Raw genomic sequence first — 21,603 nt, 5'->3', positions numbered from 1 at the left:
TAGTGGTTAAACAAACTGAGTGTAGCCCATGGTTAAACTTTTACCGTTTTCTCAGGTGAATCCACCTTGATCATTTCTTGGGGCCCACAACTCACAGAGTTTTCCCAAAATTTCCCCAAATTTACCACATGGTCATAACTTGATTGAAAACCTGACTGCGAGGTGTTTTTAATGGGACTACCAGTTTATAAGGACCATTGGATCCAAAGTCAGCATGCTGGCTGCCAGGTGTACATTATTGACACTAACTCACAAATGGAAAAAAAGTTTTTCATGTGAGTCACACATTACTTCTCATGTGTTAAGGGAATTTAAGGGAAAAATGTAATATGTTGTACAGTATAATTAGTTCTTGGTAACACTGACTCATATGTTTAAAAGCCAGATAACAGCCACACCCCTGCTGATGTGTCTATTATCATTGAGCTCAATGAGTTGCGTGATTACTGCAAAAGTATGACAAAGACTTTCCTTCTGCTCATGGGCATCATCTATGTAGTGACTTTACTACCCACAGAAACTGAGGTACAGTGTTTCAAAAGGCTCTTTCTTGAGCTTGATGCCCTGAAGATGTCTCCAAATGTCCAGTCTTTGCACAACAGTCTCCTTGCATGAGCTAAAGTGTGACTTACCTATTCATGGATGTGTTTAGTGTAAGAGGAAGGATTGTGTTCTCAGGTAAAGCTGAAGTCTACTGAAAGAAGCATTGTTTATTGTGCCTTAAATTAAATATAACTGTGTTGCCCTGTCAAGAGTTTTAAAACTCATTTGGCAATTTCATTGTCAGTATTTTTTTTATACTTGTTAGTGTATGATCCTGTGAGAGAAAGAATTACCTCAGCTTGGTAAAGCTAATTCACAAAATAGAATCCAAGACAACAGATCACTCAGTGAATGCTTCAGCAACATGACAGTCAGGATGTCAGGATGGGTTACGTGCATAAACCAAATTATTTCAAAGAACAGTAAACCTCAGCATACAAACAAGTGCTAAAATAAAGCACACATTTACCTCCACACATTAGCTCCCTGTATTTAATTTGCCATGAGTTTGAGAACCTGAAAGTTGGAGCCTGTAGGACTATATTGTGTGAATGTGTGTATGTTGTGTGTGTGTTTTTGTGTGTGTGAGTGTTTATGCCTGCTGTTGTTTTGGCTAATTAACTCCGGCTCACTGAACAATATTTTTCCAGTTGGTGCACATTTACTTGATAATGTTATGTAAGTTTTGCCTATATAACAAAATAAAAAGTGTGTTGTCTTCATTTCATGTGTTTTAAGAAACCTGCAGTGAATTGTCACCCCATGTTAATGCACAACTGGATACCAGCACCAATAATGTAAACTAAACTTGACATACCATATAAATATTACACAAATATTGCACAAATGAGAAGAATTGTACAGTGGAAAGAGACGTATAATGACAATTCACACTGAAGGTGGTCATTTTATTTGGATAAAAAAAAGAAAAGGAAAAAGGCACACAATATTGCTTAACATAACTTAAAGAATTTTATTTAGAACAGACTTTACTTGAAAATATGCACAGATCAATTTACCTGAATTTCTGTGTGGAACTGGTTATGCAATTTTTTAAAGTAAATATCGCTCCATTTTTTTCTGTGTTGGGGTGGGGGTAAATGGGATATTGATAAAGCTCATAAGAAAGGTTTAAAAAATCATAGTCATACTCCTTTAATATTCCTATTGTGAATTACAGTGTGTGGTACTCAATAGTGGGTTAGTAGTGACTTTACACTTTGCCTGGTTATGGTGTGCTTCACTATTACATTCCAATTTTTTTTTCTTCATTCAAACCCTATCAGGAGACTACAACCCTATCTGCAGACACCACGGAGTAGTGGTCTCTCTCTCTCTCTCTCTCTCTCTCTCTCTCTCTCTCTCTCTCTCTCTCTCTCTCTCTCTCTCTCTCTCTAATTGCCCTGCCTCAGTGCTGCTGTGAACGGCTGAGAGGATTACATGTGTTTTCCAACTGATGCGGAGCAAAGTTAAAACACGCGTGAGATATCTCCTGCAGAATATCGCCTTTTCTCCTTTTTTTCTTGTTCTCTGAGAAAACTTCTACATTTGATTGACTGGGACTGCAGGCGCCACATGCCTGTGGCTCCATCGCTCGACAAGTTCCTATCGTGATCAGATTAAATGTTTCCTTCCCTGGCCGGTGCTCCCTATTTTGCAACCCACATGAGTAATGTTTGTAGTTTCCTAACACACGGTTCAATTTCGAAGAATTCCCAGTCAAGTTTCTAGTTTCAGCGTGCAGTTCGTCATGATGAGTCGGATTTTCTGGGATACAATATTTCTGATAAGTGGTGAGTAACTTGGAAAATCAATATTTGCCTGCATGTCCTTCAAGTTTATTTCAAATTCTAATTGTACCAAGTTAGACGAAGAAACGGAGAAAATGCGCTCCTTAGGTGACTTTCTTTTTTCTTTTTTCTTTTTTTTTTTTTTTTTTGTTCAGGTCTAGCAGTTTACCATTAACTGAATTCTCACGTATTATTTGTCATTTGAAAATACTCAGTTAATATTACTGACGGCTGTGTGCCAGTAGGCGACTCACTCAACAGTGAGTTTATTTGGCCCTTAATGTGGCCTATAGTGTGTTTACTGTTTCACTTGAGGGTTTTTTTTAAAGGTGTCTTTGTTAACGGTACATTTTCTTCTGCTTCTTCTTTAAGGGAAGAAACTGTCCTCACCTTTCCGTGCTTGTGGGCTATAGGCCAGAGTGTACTGTTGTGTTTACGTGTCTGCTTTATTTATAGTGCTCTTTATCTTGACCATGTTACGTTTGTTGGGAACACCTCATTCAATTAAGATCCCTTAATTCCCAATTAAGCACCAACATCACAATCAGGACCAGGCTGCAAGGTTTAAAGTAGCAGATGGGCACATTGCTGCTCGGGGTTGTACCCTGAAGCGTTCATCGTAAGACCCCTGGTCTTCTCTAAACATACATATAACATTCCAATGAGTCTGTAGCACTCAGTGGGGAATTATTGTAATTTGTAATTGGTGGCCTGTTGAATGGTACTTTTCTTTATTATTCTTATCTTGTGCTCCCATGGTGTTTCTGCAGAATGTGTGCCTTTTAAGTTTATAGTGACACTGATGTCTCTCAAGGCATTTCTGTCTGTTTTTAATACTCCTAGATGGGTTTGTGGTTATCAGTTAAATTTGTTTTATATTTGTACAGGATTTCCAAAGTTCATTAGCAGCGATTATATCACTGTGTTTGTAACAGCCATGTATTTTTCTGTCCAACAGGGTCCCTCTTCACATTTGGAGCAGGGCAGGGAAATTCAATTATTGATACCAGCACTCCCATCGATACAAACTCCACCAGCGCTCCCAATGCCACCACAGCCACCTCTGCTGCAACCACCAGCACCAGCAGCACTGCAACCACAACAACCTCTACTAACATCCCTCCAGTTAAGAGTAAGCCTCCGTGTTGGTGTGCAGCAACCTGAATGGGAGCTGTAAACCGTCTCCAGAGAATGTATAGCATTTATTGACATGAAAAGTGCTAGAGGTTTTTATTTGCCGTGGTGATCCTCTCTCAGTGCAGCTTTGCCTCCACACAGCAGCAATTCTCAAGAATTAAAAGCTTCTCTTGTGAAATGTGACTCATCCATTGAGCTGCGCTCCATAAACACATGCCGCCAGCATGGTGCTCACTGATAATTGATCCTCTTAACATGAGGAGCGAGGGAAGCAACTGAAGATAATGAGCGGTATATTCAGCGACCCGCAAGCTGCACCTACAATATTGAATCATTATCTGAAAGGCAGCATACATGCCCTAATGGCTGATTTCTGTCTGAATGTCATCCTCGTCTGACTGCCAAAATCACATGGAAAGAGAGAGGGGTTGGTAGGCAGATGCCTCAGGCACAACAGAGGGCTTTTACAGAGTCTGAAAGAAGGAGACAATACATGTAGGCTGGAATCCAAAAGCCCATTTACCATTGGAATGGAGTGTGTGACAAAGTCTGTAATGCAGATATCTGTCTGGCTGTTCATCCTCCTTCCCACCCTGAATGCAACATTGTGACATCTGTTTCTGCTGCTTGAGGAAGCAAACACCGACTTTTGTTTGGGTCAGCAATGTAGGAATTTGTCTGACTGTACAGCTTATGTGCAAGAAATTTGCTGTGCCGTCTGGGAGTCGATTTAATCACATACTCTTGTCCCAGTCATTTTGTAGTCATGCTGTTTGAGAGAATGAGAAGTGAGATGCAATCTGTAGGAGAAAAAGTCAGTCTCCAGAAGGCGTTTCGTTTCTGCCAAAGAACTATGATTCCTCCAGGGCTGCGCTCTCTCCTGCGTTGTAATGGGCTTGATGGGCAGATGTGTTTTGTTTGCCATGTCTCACCAGGGCTTTCTTTTCATTTGATCCCTTGGATACAACACTTTCTAATGCATGATTGTCCCTCCCAGGGACAACAGTAGATATAAGCCACCACATATTTACACACAAGTGGCAACAAAAGGCCTCAGTCCTCTGCTGTTGGTGACGTCGGTTAGCTTTGGGATTTAGTACATGTTATTTCAGGTCTCCGCAGGCTTAGGATATTTTTAGTCTTGGTGATATATTCACCTGTGTAATGTATGGTATGGCTACTAAATGCACTTTGATTACATTCTGTATGTTTATTATGGTTAGATGTTGGTGCACTGGATATCATCTTATTTAGACTATATCTAATATTTTTCCTAAGAATTCTGATCTTATGTTGATTCTCTGCATAATTAACAATTACACTGTCATTTCATGAATGGATAAATATTCACTGCAGCCATAGATTTCCCGACCCCAGCTCAAATAATTTAATTTATCATGGTTTCAGTGGAGGATGTCAGTCACCCATGGTACAAGAAAAAGCACAAATACTGTCCTGCTCCTGAGATTCTGGAAATATCAATAATATCTCTGTCATCACCTCCGCAGAGTTTGTGGCAGCAGCTGTGCGATCTCATTTTGACGATTGTCCAGACTCCCACAGTCATTTTTGCTTCCATGGCACCTGTCGCTTCCTGATATTGGAGGAGACGCCTGCATGTGTGTAAGTAGATCCCGTCTTAAATATACAGTGCAGAAAGGAGTGCATAATCTTTGTCTGAAAAGCTCCCTGTCACTCATCACAAAGAGAGGACGGTGTTGTTTCAAATGATCATCCACTGTAACTTAAAACATTCAAAATTAAAGCTGACAGTCTGCACTTAAAGCAAAGTAATCAAATCATTTGACATCTAAACCAGAGCATGTCCCACTCCCATCTTTGGGTGTTGTGTTTGAGTTTTACAGCCTTTAGTTGACATTTTAGACTCTGGAGCAGATAGAGGGGCTCTGGGTCAGCATGCCGTCTGGCTTGTAGGGAGGTAAAAAGTTGATAAATAGAAGCATAACAATGCCGCCCATGGCAAATTCCTGAAGTCACACCTTAAACTAACAGATATCCAGTGAAAAACTGGGGTTTTAAGGCTAAAATTGTGTTGATATGGTTTATATTTTAAGGTTAGCGACGGCAGTGAGCAAAAAAGCAGCATTCTGGGTGAACTGTAGGTGAGACTTTTAAGTGATGAAGGGGTAAAGGGAATTACTGAAGTGTAAGTGAGAGGAAATTACTGCTAATCAACTGAGGAGAACAGTGGTTTATCTCTAAAACCATTCTCAGAGGCAGAAAACACGAATAACAAGCTATTCCTAACAGGATTATGCATGGAGCCCTAACCTGTCCTCTCAACACATAATTGGATAATTTGTCAAGTTGAGTTTCAGGGGAAAAATGTATTTTCCGCTTTGAAAATAACAATATTTACACAATACAAATCAATTCAAGGAGGTTTTCAGATTGCTGCTCCTTCCATTATGTTCTCTATTATACATTTTTTCTGTTTCTTCTTGACTACATCATCAGATGAGTTTCAGAGTTCCTGCTGCAGGTACAAGGCTGAAGACCACCACAGGTTCATTATTTTATTGGAATGGGCAATATATCCGTGGATTTTTCAATTTTTGCATTGGACCAATGTTATTATTGCTCAAATCAATTAATTCAACATGGTTAAACTAAAAATTAAGAATATTGAGAATTACTGAAGCACTTGCAGTTTTACCTGCTAGTCAGCAATGCCAAGCAAGGCCAGAATGAACATTTTTCTTCATCACTTTTCTTTACACTGCAAAATGGAAAATCACCATCTTAATATGTTATTCAGTTTCATATTCAGTTTTTAAATCTTATCTGTCCACAGTGGGGAAAAAAATCTGCCAGTGGGATGACATAATCCTGTTTATTTCCAAATTGTTTTCCAGATTTTTCTTCTTCTTGAATCAAATTGTTCCCGGAAAAAATTCCCCAAAAGTGAAACTGCATTAGAACCAAGCAGGATTATTTCATTCCCACTGGCAAATTTGTTTAAAGAAAAGTTTTTTTTTTTTTTTTTTTGCAGTATAATACTATGCACATCCTAAACTGATGTTGTGTTCTCCCTACATGTGACAGGTGCCATCCAGGCTTTGTTGGGATGAGGTGTGAGCATGCAGACCTGCTCGCAGTCGTAGCCACTAATCACAGACAGCAGACCGTCGCTACGATGCTGGTGCTCTGTGTGATTGGCTGCGTTCTGATCATGCTGTTCTGCACACTTTTGCAGTAAGTAACATGTGTGGTAATCTGTAATCTGGGGTGGATTATTTTTTCAAGGACATAAAATCACATATCCATTTATGAATTACAGAATCTCCATCCAGCGTATCACGATGCAGGTTCATTGAGCTCCCAGCTGATTATATAGTGTTGAGGAACTCTGAATGCACAGCATGTTAAAACCAATATACTGTCAGATTTCAAGAAAAAACATTTTTAAAAACTCGGCCTGATACTCACTCATCTTCCATCCATCTTTTTTTTTTTTTTTCTCCCAGTTGCTGGTGGAGGCGGGACTGCCACAGACGGAGCAACGTGCTTCACTATGCCTCAGAGAAGTCTGGCAGCGTGCTGACGCGGGGAGCGTCCTGCTGTGACTTTGAAAGTGGTACTTTCTTAATGTTTCAAATACATCTCTGTGCTCATGCTTGTATGAAATTGTCAGCTCTAGGGAATGTAATCAGCCTCATCAGCCGGTAATAATGAGCTTGAGAGCCTGCAGAAAACTGATGTATGGATTTCACCTTCCATATATCACGTGCTCTAAGACGGACATGTTTAAAGGAACAGTCCGTCCTTTTTTCCGGCTTACCCAGACTGAGACAAGATGTTCAATATCATTTTCACCTCTGTACACCCAGTGGTTTGGTTCCTATGGATAGCATCTTGTGTTAGCATAGCATAAAAATGGAAAAAGGGTAAGTCGGAAAAAGGATATTTTACCCTTTATACTAATTTATTTTTAGGTCCACTTTCATTCACAATACATTGGCAGCTGCAGGGCAAAGTGTGTGCAGTACTTAAATTCCAAACTAAGCATCCAACACTGCTAGCCCTCCTTATTGATTATATTATCAAAATACTTTAATTCCAGTTGCTGACATTGTAAACAGGGTTTATTATAGACAATGATGGTCTCATTATACTATTAAAAATGTGCTAAAACACTTTTTAATTTCCCCTTTCAGTGGTTTGAGAGGAGATCTGACTGGAACATGAGTCATGTTTGCATCACAAGCTGCTCGTATTCCTCGTCTGTCCAGCCCTCCTCAAGCCCTTCAGGATTTCACTCAAAACGGTTTTCGGATATCTGGACAAAGTCGACCTGGCCAAAGGCAAAGCAGCATTGTCACCCTTGGCCTTCTTGATACAGGAATTTAAATGTCCCACAACATTTTTTTTCCTCTGCCTGGGATTTGGAGCTACAGAAACTCGGGAGCACTGTTTTCTTCGCTGTTCAGTTCAGTGAAAATATACGCAGAATGGCTGTCAATGCAAACTGTTTGGAGCTCTGAGGATGAAGGCAAACTGCTGCCAACTCCTGTACACACAGGGCTCAGTGTGTCGTGTTTATGACCGGCTCAGAGGACACCAGAGATGAAGATCTACAAGGACAGTAAACATCCTGAGCAGATGTTGAATAGGAAAGAGCTGTAACTTATTTTGGGTTTGCGGGACAATCATGTTTCATCTACTCAAGTCAGAGGATCCCAATTCCTATTTTTGTCTTTTAAATGTCTTGCACAGAACTGTACAAGCACTGAAGAGCTTTTAAACAAGTTATGGTGGGGGAAAACCGATACTGGAAAAGGAGTTTTAGTGTCTGTTTTTAAGCGAGGAACTCACTTCACCTGACAAAATGGGGAATTGTTAATGGAACTGACTTCTAATGGATTACGAACCATTGATACGCTTGAACTTTAACATTAATATTTATGATGACGATGATGATGACTCCAGTATTGCTACTGAAGCTAATATACTGGTCAGTTTTGTTATTTTTGATTCCTGAACTGTACTTGAACATATTCTGCATCAGAGGTTTGCGGTTTGCAATCGATAGACATCTTGGCTGACAAGAGAACAACAACAATCCATCTATTTTTATGACCAGTTTTTGTAATACTGCACTTTTCCTGCAGGACAACATAGTCAGCTGTTTAACCTTCACTTGAAAAGCGTCCACATATGAGCGATGCCAAATACACTGAATTATAACAGAACCTGAATGAACACTGAGGGGAAGACACAGGGTTTTTATCACAAGTAGCACACATCCACCTTTGCATGCATCTACTTAAATCACGGTGTATTTTTAACACGGTATTTGAATTTTTACACCAAAACATTTGGCACAAAAACAGCTTTTATGTAAAGAGTTAAAGCATTGCCTCTGACTTTTTTTTTTTTTTAATTTAACACTTTTTAAGACTGAAAAGCCTCTGAATGACAGTTTAAAGCAAAGTCTTAAAGTTTTTAGATTATATTTGAGAAAAAACAGTGAAGGAATACGAAAAAATAATTACAAACTGACTTAGACAGAGAATGTGTATGTGTGTGTATGTGTATGTGTGTGCTTTAACAATATACGAGTGTGGAAGAAATGTAATGAAATTACGCAAACAATGTTCAGGATCTGGTAACCTCTACTATGTGATGAATGTGATGTTATTTACATGCCAAAAGACGGGATCCTAAGGGGATGTTACACTTAAAGAATCGTTTTGTTTACAGTATCTGAAGATATTGGCACGGCAGATCATGCTGTAATGTGTTTGATAATCCAGTATCATTGTGTAAATATCAGAAACACACTGAAACATTCTGTATATACAGTGTAATCTGGAAAAGGATGCGAGTAGCAGTGAGTTTGTGTCTCTGATCTCACTGTGGCGCTTCTCATGGATTAACCCTTTAGTTTGCCACATTCATGTGTCAGATTTGACTGAAAGGCCTCTAATCTTTGTATTTGTTTGCTTTTTTTTTTTTTTTGCTTTTCACAGAAGAATTAAATATGCAAGTGGCAGTCTTGATTTCTTTTCTTTTTTTTATTGCTTACAATGTTTTTATCCGCTGATCTACCCCTCCCTTGAGTCCCTAAGAGATGCTAAACCTGCCCTTATTCAATCCATTGCGTGACCTTCTTTTCACTTTTGAAGCTCTTTCCTCTTCAAATACCCCGATTCTCAGACTCTGTCCATCTATTTTTCTCTTCCACTGAATATTTCAAGACACGGCAATGCAAACATAAAACCCTGAACCCCAGGCACAATTGAACAAAGAGCCTACCTCTTGAGTGCTTTTATAGCTGAGGGAACGCTGTGGTTTCAGCCATCTTCTGCATGGCTGTTTATGGATTTATTTATTTATTTATTTGGCTTGCTCGTCTGGTGCACTTTTGAGGCCTGTGTGTAAATTGTTGTTTATGCATTTACTTATTTATTTTTGTCCAAGTGCAGTTGACAGAAACGATAACCTGTTCATGTGAAAACATTAGTTCTCCATGTTAACACTGAGCCACATTCACTCTTTTTTTTTCCACCCCTTTGCATGTCATTGGCTTGACATCTCCTCTCATGTACTGTATCTCTTCCGCTCTTCCCTTTCGCTCCCTCCATGAGGAGCTTCATTTTGTTTCCCAATCCCATTATGTTTGCAATTGGATTTGTGTGGAGCTCTTTAGAGCCGTCTGGCTGAGCTACTAAAGCCAGCTTTGAATTAAGCATCTCTAGTGCATGCTTGCCTAAAGATACACAATATCCTTTATCATGTGAAGGAGAGCAAAGGGAATAAATGAACTGTAAACAAGGTAAAGACGGAGAGAAATTGAGACTTAGTACTAGCTGGGCATAATTCACATTTTATGCAACACAATGGAAGGCTGTTCTGCGAGACTCAGGAGGTTCTCTTGCTCCTCTTTAAATCTGATTTGGACAAGTGTCAATCCCCATTCCCCATAAGAGGCTGGAGCTCCGCTTTGAATTGCAATGCTGTGTACCATTCTATTCTTTCCCCTTTGCTTCCTCTCTTTGCCCTTTTGATCCGCAGCCCAACATTCCCAGTATCTGTCTTAGACCAGATGGTTTGAAATAAGAGTATTTGGGTATTAGGGTTAAGCAATCCTGCCGACTCCCCTGCTGTGTTGTTCTCACCCGCTAATATCAGCACTGAAGCAGATCATTAGGAACGATGAAAGCTCAATAGCTGCAATTACTTCTTCATCTCTGGAAAGATATTGCACAGTCCAAGACCAGCTCCCATCGCCTCTCTAATACGCCTGAGAGCAGCTCCACAGTGTGAGTTCCTCTCAGTAAACAAGAAACCTAAAAAGAGCTTCTCCCTGCTTTTTGATATCATAAAAAATCTTTTCTCCTAGCACACCACTTTATTTTGAATCATGGAATACTCCTGTTTATTCAGTACATGTTTTAATAACATAAATAATTATTAAGCAGTGCTATGGGCTATGGGCCGGTGGGACTATGTTATGGCTCTCACATTGACATTCTGTCAATTGTGGCCTAAATAGAGGCTCCTCTGGAAACAAGGAAAACAAGATGGACTTCATTGAAAGTGAATAGAAGCACTCTACCCATCCAGGAAACTCAGACTGGTTACTGCCCTTAGGGTTGGCTCACACTGGAGTGCTTCAGTCTGGCTCCAGTTGTGCAGCCCCCCCCACCCCCCACCCCCTCTACCTTGTGTGAGAAAATAACCACGATTCTGATTGGCTCCTGCTGCCTGGCATATTTAAGCATGACTGGATCAAAATGAATTGCTGAGTTTCTCTCAAAAAATAAATATTGGCATGTGCACAAAGGACATGCATTTCTGTCTGCATATATATTAATATGCCACAAACTACTCTCATTGTTGGTCATTTTAATCATCATATCTGCATTTTATAATTTTTCACCTCCTATACCAAACATAATCAGTCATTCCTTTGAATTTTTGCCTGGATATGTATTAACATTGCACAAAAACTTTTTTTTTTTTTTTTTTTTTGGCTCCAGTGCCAATAATAATTATTGATGTCATCCAGTTGAAATACATAATTTGATGGAAGTCTTAACAGTCCTCACTTGAACTGACCCTCAGCAATTGCATAGTGCACCTTTAATCCATGTCATGTCATGTAAAAAGTTTAACCCTGTCCCTCAAGGGCCAATTTGAGGCAAGCACATTTGCAAACAACTACACATTTACAATTCTTTAAGGATTTTAGCTTTACAGATCTTCAGAGCTGGAATAATGTAAGAGCTTGCAGTGGATGCCCAGGTGAGTGTCTCTGATGATTCTTAAATTGGGCACTAAAATCCTGAGTGTCAAAATGGGAGAACAACTCATACATCATAATCTGTGATCCCTTTAAAGCAGCCATCACTATTACGTGTGTGACCCTGACCCTTGGAGTCATATTTGCTTTTAATTTTAATTATCAGCCAGGGCTGTTGATACACAAAAAGTTTCAGCCCTGGCTGACAATAAAGTATGATCAATCAGTCAAGATTCTCTACCAGGCGTCAATTTCAGTCGCTTGTGTCTCATTACTGTTTAATGGGATTTCAGTTAAATCTGCAGTACAGTGGTACAGTACATGGCTAAGATCCTGAATGACCAGATGTGTTGAGGTCAGGCGAGTGCCACAATGCTGAGCCCTTTAATCACGACTGATTGGGTGGTGAGAGTAATACTAACAATCACATGGTCTATGGTTCATAAAGAATACACAGGAAAACCTGCATAGAAAAATTCCATACTATAGTAATCTTATTTTGCAGATGGTGGGGTGTTTGTATATTTTAAACAAAAGTAGAATAGCTCACACTATTTCAATTCCATCATTTAGAGAGTCATTAGATTAATAAAATTATGGAACTGAAATAGTATGTGGCTATTCTACTCTTTTTTTTTGTTTGTTTGTTTGTCACTGTCATAGCCAGCATCTTACATGTTGGTGTGTGTTTATTCATGACATTGTGTTGGATATTTTGTCAGAGTCACCAGGGTCGTAACCAGTCAATGAAATGCAAGAAGTTGCATTTTGGTCTTAGCAGAGTGTTAGAGAGATTTGAAAACTCTGACTTATTGATGGTGATGGACAATATAACTAGAGTTCAAGGGATTGTTAAAAAAACTGAATTTAATGACCAATAACCGATGGCTTGATACCATAATCCAACCATAAAAATCTATACATTTGCCTCATATACTGTACATTGTAATATCACATGATGTGAACTGTGTACAACATAAGAACACAAAAGTCCCAAAATGAGTTGACAAAAGTCATAGAACAAGAGTCCTAGAATAACACTGAAGTGAAGTGGCCTCTTTTAGGTGCTGGCAAAATACAAGTAACAGATAAAATTTGCTGTACTCGAAAAACTCCAGATAGATTTGTCAGCTTGTTTATTATCAAGTCATTTCAGCAGGTCCCTCACCTTCTCTGAAAATGGCCAATTTTGCTCGGTATAATATACTTTTCACCTTTAATCCTGCAGCCTGACACACATTTGTTACTTTGGACAATAAAACTGTTCTGTAGTGAACATGCTGTGGTTCAGCAGATCCTCAGATCTAGCCTCGTTGTGTTGAGTAACCATGGGATGATTCTACTTTTTCTCTTAAGAATTTCTCAAAATTTCCACTTGGATGATCTCCAAGAGGAAGGATGGTGATTGTGAGCAGGAAGAACAGTAATGTAACTGAAATACAGCAGTCTGTGCTGCTTAATTAGCCAATAACCTTTCCATTTAAGATGGTGAATAATCAATCTGAATCCTTTTCAGCCAAACTGTGGCATCTGAAAGAGCTGGCAGAAACCATTTTAATGGGCAGAAGTCACAGACTCAGCTGATGTAGTCTGCACAAGTTAGTCACTACAAAGCTGATTTAGGACAACGCTGATGATCTGCCTACTACCATCAAGGCCACTGCTAGGAATCAGGCTCTCATTTTTGATTCAGATCTTTTAATGAGGTTCAGCAGGTTCAAGAAATGAGAAATGCTTCTTATATAACTTAACAAATATCTCCAGCTTAAAATTAATACTGTACTTTTGCTATTAGGGAAAACAAACAAAAAAATGCATCCCCCCCTCACAGTTGGCCTTTAGGCCCGTGCCAGCAAGGGCAAGAACTGCCATCTCTTATAACTTTACACTGACAGACATAACAAAACAATATAACCACCGCAAAATAATTAAGTCCCTTTTGGTTTTGTCAGAACCGCTTTCATGGGGCCAGTCAGCAACAGCGAATAAAAACATACAGCTCTGAGGTCTCACAGGCCTGCATCTACCTTTTTATATTTGTGAAAGTCCACAAAATAGAGTTTAAATAAAGTGTAAAGAACTAATGTAAGTTTATACACACACACACACACACCAAACAAGTTTTATATTTTTCCTAATATATTGCTTCTTGTAGCTTTTTATTTCATTCAAGTTCATCATTAACTGCACTGTAAAGTTGGTATACTGTGGTAGCAGTATACCAACTTTTGCTCCCTGGCCCAAAACATTTGTTAATGTCAGATGAAAAAAAGTGAAAAATGTGGCAGTTTCCTAAAGTTAACCCCCCCCAAAAAAGGAGAACGTGGAATCAGCCACATCCTAAAGCTAACATGTTTCCTAACTTAGCCGCAGTTTGTCAGAGTGACTGGAGCCTCTGATGCCCTGACATCAGTCCATGTGCTGCTGAAACAGTGATGGCAGCTCCTCCAGAGAGCTGAGCTGGTGCTCTCGAGGAACGTCACTTTGGTGATGCTTGTTGTCTCTGTCTAACAGGTAGCCATGGATGCCCACTGACCGTGAGGTGAGGTAATCCTTCACATAGTGGTCTCCAATATGAGCTACATTAGTTGCTGGCACACCACATTTCTGTAGGGCCTGTTCAAAGATGGCTGGATTGGGCTTGGCTACACCTGCTCCTTCTGATGTTACCACAAAGCTGAAGTGAGACAGCAGGCCACAGGCACGTAAAATCCCTTCTAGGCGACTATCAAAATTGGACACCACACCCAACTTCAGTCCAAGAGACGAGCAACTCTCAAGGGCTTTCTCTGAGTCTGGAAATACCTGAAAAGAAAGGACATTATACATTTTGGATGCCCAGTTTCACAGTTTCTTGTGTGCACTATTGTAAACTTGGACAGAAAGAACAAACTTGTCGTCCATGAACATATTAATCATGGTGCTATGTGCAACATGAAAACATGCCACGGGTGACAGCAGGTCCGCAGCACCGCTAACATTGAAGGTTGAATGCACTTGATATGATCCGATTTGGAAATGTTCATGTGGTAAGTTGTTTGTTGACAGATTTAGAATGAATTGGAACATGTCTATTAAAATAAACACATTTTAGAACATATCTGGGACAAATGGAGGCACAACTTCAATCTCTCCACATGAATACCACATCAGAATAATTTGCCATTTACCTCCCAGTTCTCTGCTTTGCAGAAATTGTGATAAAGGTTGAGAGCCATTGTGTTGAGCAGGGCTGGCTCCTGCACCCCGCACCGGGAGAAAGTGTCCTGTACGACCCCCTTCCACCAGGCCTGTCCGTCCAGGCCCTGACTGATGCCATAATTTGGGTACCGGCTGGAGAAGTGTCGATAGGCTTGGTGGAAGGCAGTGTTGACCTCCGCAGGACTGAGGCTCAAGCCCATTCGCTCTGCTTCCTTACAATACTGCTCTCCCACAGAGGCACGCACCTTCAAGAGGGTGTCTTTCACATCCCATAGCACCCACCGCAAAGGACCACGCATGACACCTGCACAAATAAAACAAACACAGGCAGTAGTCTGAGTCTGAGAAAAAAAAATCTGCTCAGACTTCTCTGTTTAACTTGTAACAACAGGGAGTAACAAACTACATAACTTACAGATTTTAGGACTCTCCTCCAGTTGTAATTTTCATTAATCAAATACTTAAAAGGTCTTCAGATTTAAGGTTCAGTAATGAAACAGCAGTTCTTCCCTGTGCAAGACCACAAAGTATAACTACCATTCATTATCACAAAGATGCTTAATAAAAAAAACAAAAAACAAAACAAAACATGAAACATATATAACCTGTATCCTGATGAACTACAGTAAGAACAAACAAACAAACATCAACAAAAAACGTCTTACACGTTCATTCATTCTTGGACTTGAGTACCGCCCCCTACTGGTCGCTCCAAGTAACTTACATATGACCTACAGATAACTTGGTTTGAATATAACTCTGACTGTTACGCTATTTGCCACTGTGAGCCACACACTACTTAGCTACAGTTTATCGAGGAGGGCTTCTCGTCATGGTAGCAACTTTTTAAACATTATCTTAGGACGACAATGTAGCAATTTCTATGTAACATTTGTAACAGTTTGTGTCGTGTCTGTCGCGTTGCTATTAACAACTGTAGTCCAAACGGTCGCCGACTCTCGCGAGGGTTTGTTTTTTCTGTATACAATACAATCTGTGGAATATCCATCGCCTTCAAAGCTTTATGCATTAGGTTACCTGTTAGTTTCTTGCACATGACAGTTAACTGAGCGGGTCAGCAAGCAGGCTGTAACCTCCAGCAGTGAGGAATATAGCGAGGCTGTCAGTAACTCGGGTCCCTCTCTCTGGCGTGACGTCTTCTGTCTGTTAGTCCAAATTAAAGCCAGAGTCGTTTTTGTACAGTAAACTTAGAAAAGACGACAAAAGTGACACATCGCTCCGCATTAGCCTTATCTTCGACAGCGCTGTCGTTGAACGAGCAGCTCCAGTACAGCAGGTGGCGCTGTTCAAGATCCAAGTGTCATGTCCACGCATGCGCGGAGCTCTCACATGGCAACAAAGTCAGATGGCGAGACAGTTAGCCTAAACGTCACTCTGTTTTCACCTTATTTTGTAGGGTGTGTGCAGTGTTTATGTTCTGTACTCGTGTATTGCTGTCATGTTTACAGTACAGGCGTTGCTTATCTTGAACTGTTTATGTCTTGAGGGATGAAGTCTAGAGAGATTTAGCCTGGAAACTGTGCTGACCTAACTGCAGTACAATGACAACTCCGTGTATCCGGATGTTTCGTCGGTTGGAGGGTCTGTTTTGTGTGTATAAACCACCAGGTGTTCACTGGAAACACGTCCGAGACAGGATAGAGACAAGTCTTCTCACAGGTGAGCCATTCTTAAATTCTGTAAATGTGTTTGCAGTAATGTTGAGGCTAACTTCAGTGAAGTCGTGCAGACTTACACAAATGGTGCAGCTTGGGCGCCATATGATAATCCGTGGCAGCCCTAAGAATGACTGTTTTCTTGGTTCCAGGTGTAAATGGCACCCCGCAGCGGCCCCTTCCCCAGGTGGTCAAGTTCTTGGCACAACCAGGAGCTGGAAATGACGGATCCAGTGAGCTCACCCTCTCTGCAGCCTCTGTCCCTGTGCTGGCCAGCCACCCTCTGGGTATGTGACGCTGACTGCAAAATAATCTATCACCTATTTTACTGTTATCCTTCATCAGCATAAATCTAATTCACTGATCTGAGTGCCTTGCTGACCACAAGAGAAGATTCACTTCAGATGGCACCAGCGATCTGTAATAAACTCTGTTACAGATCAGTCTGGCTGTATTATTATGCACAGAGGATTTTGTCCATAACACAAGTCACTAGGGCTCAGCTAATATGGGTTTATTAATTCTGATCTTTGATATACTGTACTGAAGCTCCTAGTGGCTCACATTTTGTGGTGTTAAATGTCTTTAAATAATTATAATGCAGAAAGGAAACTATTACTAGAGCAAACCTCTTGTTTGAGTAAGCCAAACGAACAAAGAGAATATTGCAAATGCAAAGTAACATGAGACTATTAATGATTGCATTAAAAATCTACAAGACAAAGCAAAACATGACAATATCCAATACCCCCAAAAAGCCAGATATCAGCTAGATATATTAATAAACCAAAGAACTGGTCTCACCATATATATATATATATATATATATATATATATACCTTATTCCCTTTGTATTATACAATATCTATTATAACAATATCTTTTATTGTTTGTTTTCTGTGTCTACAACAACTATTGCACATCTGTCCGTCCTCTGTTGCTCCCCTGAGGTTTCTTCCTATTTTTCTTCCTGTTAAAGGGGTTTTTTAGGGAGCTGTTCCTCATCCGATGTGAGGGTCTAAGGACAGAGGATGTTGTATTTCCTGTAAAGCCCTTTGAGACAAATTTGTAATTTGTGATTCTGGGCTATATAAATAAATAAAATTGAGAATTGAATTGAGAATATTCAAGTAACCTGATTTTGGGTTGATGTATGTAAATATCGTATCCTGGTCATCTGGTTCTCTGAATGTGAGAAACCCAATAAGAAGCCTGGCCTTCTCCTGTACCAAAAGGTCGACTTTGGTTTGTTTTTTTTTGGACATCTGCACAAACTCATACTCACACAGCATTATCGGTGCACCAGAAAAACACAAAGTGTGGTTATACCCTTATTTTGTTAATCACATAACTGCTGTAATTTAGTAACCCCATTACTAAACTGCATGGAAACTACTGGGATCATTATGTCTTTAGAGTTTGTAAAAAGTTGCCATGCACATCCCCTTTGATGGCTGGTGCCGGACCAAAAAACAGTCAGTAGAAAAATCCTTGCCTTGCAAAAGGTTAAGGAAAGTCCGCACACAGCTTATACTCCATATAATTTATTTCTCCATATAATATTAATTTTGCTAAAGTGCAAAACACAACGTTTCAACCCAAAATGGGTCTTCGTCTGTGTGTATCACCATCACCTGACAAACACCCGTTTTGGGTTGAAACGTTGTGTTTTGCACTTTAGCAAAATAAATTATATGGAGTATAAGCTGTGTGCGGACTTTCCTTAACCATTTGCGAGGCAAGGATCTTTCTACTAATCATTATGTCTTTACTCATATTAAAAGTGTTACCTGCTGTTGCTCAGTCAAAGAGGGAAAAGGGCTGTTGGTGGCTGCACCTGTTTTATTGTTTTTCTGGTGGGCCTCTCAAGCGTGATGGGAAGGAGTATTTTGTCACTTGGTTTATTCATAGCAACTGGGATGCCCAGTTGCAGGCTGTCAAAGATCTATCAACATAAAACAGCTCAAGGTACATAAAAGTTAAACCTGAAATTAACCTCAACCTCACATGTGGCAGCTTTCGCATCTTTAATAGCCAGACATCCCATCCTGCTGCCCTGGAAATCTGTCAGGAGCACCTCTATTTCTGAACAGCTTAAGGAAACCATGTTTTTTATAAAACTGTAGAAAAGCAAATACACATTGAGAGGATCAACTGCAAAGTTTTTTTGTTCATATATGGCAACGTTTTATTTCTTATTTTACAGAACTACAGATGTTGCCCAATTGAACACACATCTGCCATTATTCACCACATTTTTTATATATAATAATTTGGGTGCATGTTGGTCAGATTGAGCCAGGGTGGGGTGTGTGTGTGTGTGTGTGTGTGTGTGTGTGTATATCTAGTTATGTTTATTATTCTGTAACTTGCTGTTGTTGAATCTGTACTTGCCTCGATTGTGTTCCTCCACAGTACTGTACTTGTTTGCTCTGTTATTTTTTTTCCTTCTTCTTTCTTTTGCATAAATTTAAAATGAGAATTGTATTTCAGATATGTCATCACTTTTTGTCCAATTATTCTTTTCTCAATTAAAGAAAAGTTAAGTGCCTGCTGAGTTTGGTATCATGTTGGAGGACTAAATGCTCCCAAACTGAGCTGCTGGTATTAGTGCGCACTTTGCAAACTGCATTTGATAGAGTAAAGTTATCACACTGTTTGTTTTTGTTTCAGTGAGCGGACCTGAATTCCAGCGTATTCCGGTTGCAGTAGGACATCGTCTCGATGCGTTTTCTTCCGGTGTTCTTGGTAAGGTTTTCCTGCACACCGTGTGGAAGAAACATTCATAACATTTGTTCTACATAGAGTTTGCACTGTCTTATGAGGTCTGTCTGCATCATCAAATCATGTGTATCTTTTTTCTGAAGTTCTCGGAGTTGGGAATGGAAACAAGGCTCTGAGTGATTTCTACAAAACACCAGCCACAAGGGTAAATTTTAATTTCCCGTGTTGACATCAGCAGGAAACCACTGCTCTGAAACTCAACATGCAAAAAAAAAAAAAAAAAAAAAAAAAAAAAAAAAGAGGCTGAGTGCTTAATTTTGTGTTGATGGATTTTTGTTTGATGTGTTGCAGGACTACACATTGGAGGGTGAATTTGGGACGGCAACAGATGATTTCTCTCACACAGGCCGGGTTGTTGAAAGATCCACATATGGTACGCTAGCTCAATTTTTTGTCTGCAGCTTATGAAGATTATATTTAGAAATCACATTATAAAAAATTAGTTGGCAAATTCAATCTGATTTGAAAGGAATCATAACAATAGCAGCTTGTTTAACTGTAATATTATAACTCAAATTAGCAGCAATGTGTCACTGGGATAATATTCACTAATAAGCGTTTGCCACCTGACATTTTCCCATTTTACAGCATCTTTAGTTCATTTTATCCAGGGCACTATTTTTACTTGTGCAATGCCTTGTTTTTCCACCTTTTTAAGTGGAGAAAAATGTACATATTCATCAACAGCCAAATATAAATAAAATAAAACAAAGGACAGACACCTTCTGTTAAACTAACGTCAACTCTCTGTCCCAAAGCGTGTGCCTTTGACTAAACTGACCTTGAAATATTTTGTGTTTGACAGGTCACATCACCCAGGACAAGCTGGAGAGAGTCCTGGCCATGTTGCAGGGAGCCAATCAAAAGGCCTTGTTAATGTATGTTTATTAAACTTATAATTATATCGATAACATTTTCATCAACAGCAACCCTCTTACTGTTCCTCTTTACTAGACTGTTGTCCTGCTGTGATGTTAAACCACATACACCCATTGTTCTCTACATACCGATAGTGTTAAATCATGAATTCTAGATGCAGGTGGATGACTCTGCTATTCATTACAGGTATTCCAACATAGACATGCGCTCCCAGGAGGCCTATGAAATGGCTGTGCAAGGCTTACTGGGCCCAGAGGGGAAATCCGCCCCTATTTTGAAAGGCTTGCGTTGTGTTCGCTTCGAGCCTCCGCACTTCACCCTGGGTAAATATCAGAGGAGATTCACTCTGTAAACATAGCACACATTTACAGTTGACTTATTGGCCTTGTCTGACCTTCTGTTCTCATGTTTTTACAGAGGTGCAGTGCCTGAATGAAAGTCAGAAATATTTGCGCAAAGTTGTACATGAAATAGGACTGGAGCTGCGGAGCACAGCGGTGTGTAAGGTGGTGCGGCGCACCCGAGACGGTGTCTTCACCCTGCAGGACGCCCTGACCCATCACCACTGGACTGCTTCTGATGTCATGGGTGCCATTCAACAATACCACTCCTCTAAAAAACTGAGAAAAAGCCCTCACACACAGACCAAAGACCCAACGATACAATCAAGAGGGGAGGATAAAAAAACAGAGAGCCAGCAAAGTGAAATCAGTGAGGAGACAGCCGTCAGCACAGTGCTCTAATGTTGCCGTTGATTCTCCATCTTAATCATGCCGCTACTGCTTATGAGTGGTTTCCTGTAATTGAATTTCTCATGATGAATACTAAATTATTTTCCAAAAGCGTAATATGAAAGCAATATTTGCCTAATGATCTCAAACATTATTTTGTTCTGGCAATTTAAATAACATTGTGTGAGCTGCATTTCAGTTTCTATTGACAGGAAGTGGAACAACACGCCTGTACAAAGTGGTTAGCATAATGAATATAACCCAGTGTTATCAAAATGTTAAGCTGCTGATGTTACTCATTTTCACCATTGTTTTCAACATCCTAGACCTGATTATCTGATTGCTGTGGTAATTAAAAAAAAAAAAAAAAAAAAAAAAAAAAAAATCAAAACTTGATACACCAACTAGCATTCTCACAATTAGGCTTCACACTCTCCCAGTTCACTAGATGAGATGATGCACTCTGCCCCGTCAGGGTGTATAAAACTTGACAGAAAGTTGCTTTTAGCTCCAAGCTGAACGTGCTAAACTTTGTTTCGATGCAGCCGTCGACAAGACAGTTGTCATGTTCAGGCTACATACATTTGAGTTCC

General features: G+C 39.9%; 3 protein-coding genes across 5 annotated transcripts; 2 read left to right on the top strand and 1 right to left on the bottom strand.

Annotated features, from left to right (window-relative positions):
- Positions 1-1,960: 1,960 nt before the first annotated feature.
- On the top strand, positions 1,961-9,469 carry tgfa (transforming growth factor, alpha). Of its 2 annotated transcripts, none has more exons than XM_030050797.1 (6): positions 1,961-2,336; positions 3,292-3,465; positions 4,979-5,093; positions 6,537-6,686; positions 6,959-7,065; positions 7,649-9,469. In XM_030050797.1, the coding sequence occupies exons 1-6, from the start codon at positions 2,294-2,296 to the stop codon at positions 7,654-7,656; spliced, it is 597 nt and encodes a 198-aa protein (XP_029906657.1). In that variant the 5' UTR covers positions 1,961-2,293; the 3' UTR covers positions 7,657-9,469. The 2 variants fall into 2 exon arrangements, with proteins under 2 accessions (XP_029906657.1, XP_029906656.1); XM_030050796.1 differs by having other exon boundaries at positions 6,959-7,068; positions 7,649-9,468.
- A 2,766-nt stretch (positions 9,470-12,235) lies between these two features.
- On the bottom strand, positions 12,236-16,244 carry hdhd3 (haloacid dehalogenase-like hydrolase domain containing 3). 2 transcript variants are annotated; one of them, XM_030051683.1, is made up of 4 exons: positions 15,979-16,244; positions 15,356-15,450; positions 14,910-15,244; positions 12,236-14,544 (listed from the first exon to the last, which is right to left on the bottom strand). In XM_030051683.1, the coding sequence occupies exons 3-4, from the start codon at positions 15,237-15,239 to the stop codon at positions 14,149-14,151; spliced, it is 726 nt and encodes a 241-aa protein (XP_029907543.1). In that variant the 5' UTR covers positions 15,240-15,244; positions 15,356-15,450; positions 15,979-16,244; the 3' UTR covers positions 12,236-14,148. The 2 variants fall into 2 exon arrangements, with proteins under 2 accessions (XP_029907543.1, XP_029907542.1); XM_030051682.1 differs by lacking the exon at positions 15,356-15,450 and having other exon boundaries at positions 15,979-16,243.
- Positions 16,245-16,275: 31 nt separating this feature from the next.
- Positions 16,276-21,415, top strand: trub2 (TruB pseudouridine (psi) synthase family member 2). The gene is made up of 8 exons (XM_030051681.1): positions 16,276-16,620; positions 16,769-16,903; positions 19,290-19,364; positions 19,484-19,545; positions 19,692-19,773; positions 20,206-20,278; positions 20,466-20,602; positions 20,697-21,415. The coding sequence occupies exons 1-8, from the start codon at positions 16,503-16,505 to the stop codon at positions 21,020-21,022; spliced, it is 1,008 nt and encodes a 335-aa protein (XP_029907541.1). The 5' UTR covers positions 16,276-16,502; the 3' UTR covers positions 21,023-21,415.
- Positions 21,416-21,603: the final 188 nt, after the last annotated feature.

This window comes from Myripristis murdjan, chromosome 5 (genome assembly GCF_902150065.1).
Source record: "Myripristis murdjan chromosome 5, fMyrMur1.1, whole genome shotgun sequence".
NCBI classification, from domain to species: domain Eukaryota; kingdom Metazoa; phylum Chordata; class Actinopteri; order Holocentriformes; family Holocentridae; genus Myripristis; species Myripristis murdjan.
The sequence above is the reverse complement of the archived record's forward strand: the minus strand, read 5'-3'. Positions and strand labels throughout refer to the sequence as shown.

Excerpts from the sequence above, each read along its gene's own strand:
- tgfa (XM_030050796.1), top strand. The coding sequence starts at position 2,294 with ATGATGAGTCGGATTTTCTGGGATACAATATTTCTGATAAGTG. Across the intron at positions 5,094-6,536 it reads GAGGAGACGCCTGCATGTGT|GTGCCATCCAGGCTTTGTTG; the intron begins GTAAGTAGATCC and ends TACATGTGACAG. Across the intron at positions 6,687-6,958 it reads CTGTTCTGCACACTTTTGCA|TTGCTGGTGGAGGCGGGACT; the intron begins GTAAGTAACATG and ends TTTTTCTCCCAG.
- hdhd3 (XM_030051682.1), bottom strand. Across the intron at positions 14,545-14,909 it reads GCAAAGCAGAGAACTGGGAG|GTATTTCCAGACTCAGAGAA; the intron begins GTAAATGGCAAA and ends CTTTCTTTTCAG.
- trub2 (XM_030051681.1), top strand. The coding sequence starts at position 16,503 with ATGACAACTCCGTGTATCCGGATGTTTCGTCGGTTGGAGGGTCTGTTT. Across the intron at positions 19,365-19,483 it reads GTTTTCTTCCGGTGTTCTTG|TTCTCGGAGTTGGGAATGGA; the intron begins GTAAGGTTTTCC and ends TTTTTTCTGAAG. Across the intron at positions 20,279-20,465 it reads AATCAAAAGGCCTTGTTAAT|GTATTCCAACATAGACATGC; the intron begins GTATGTTTATTA and ends TATTCATTACAG.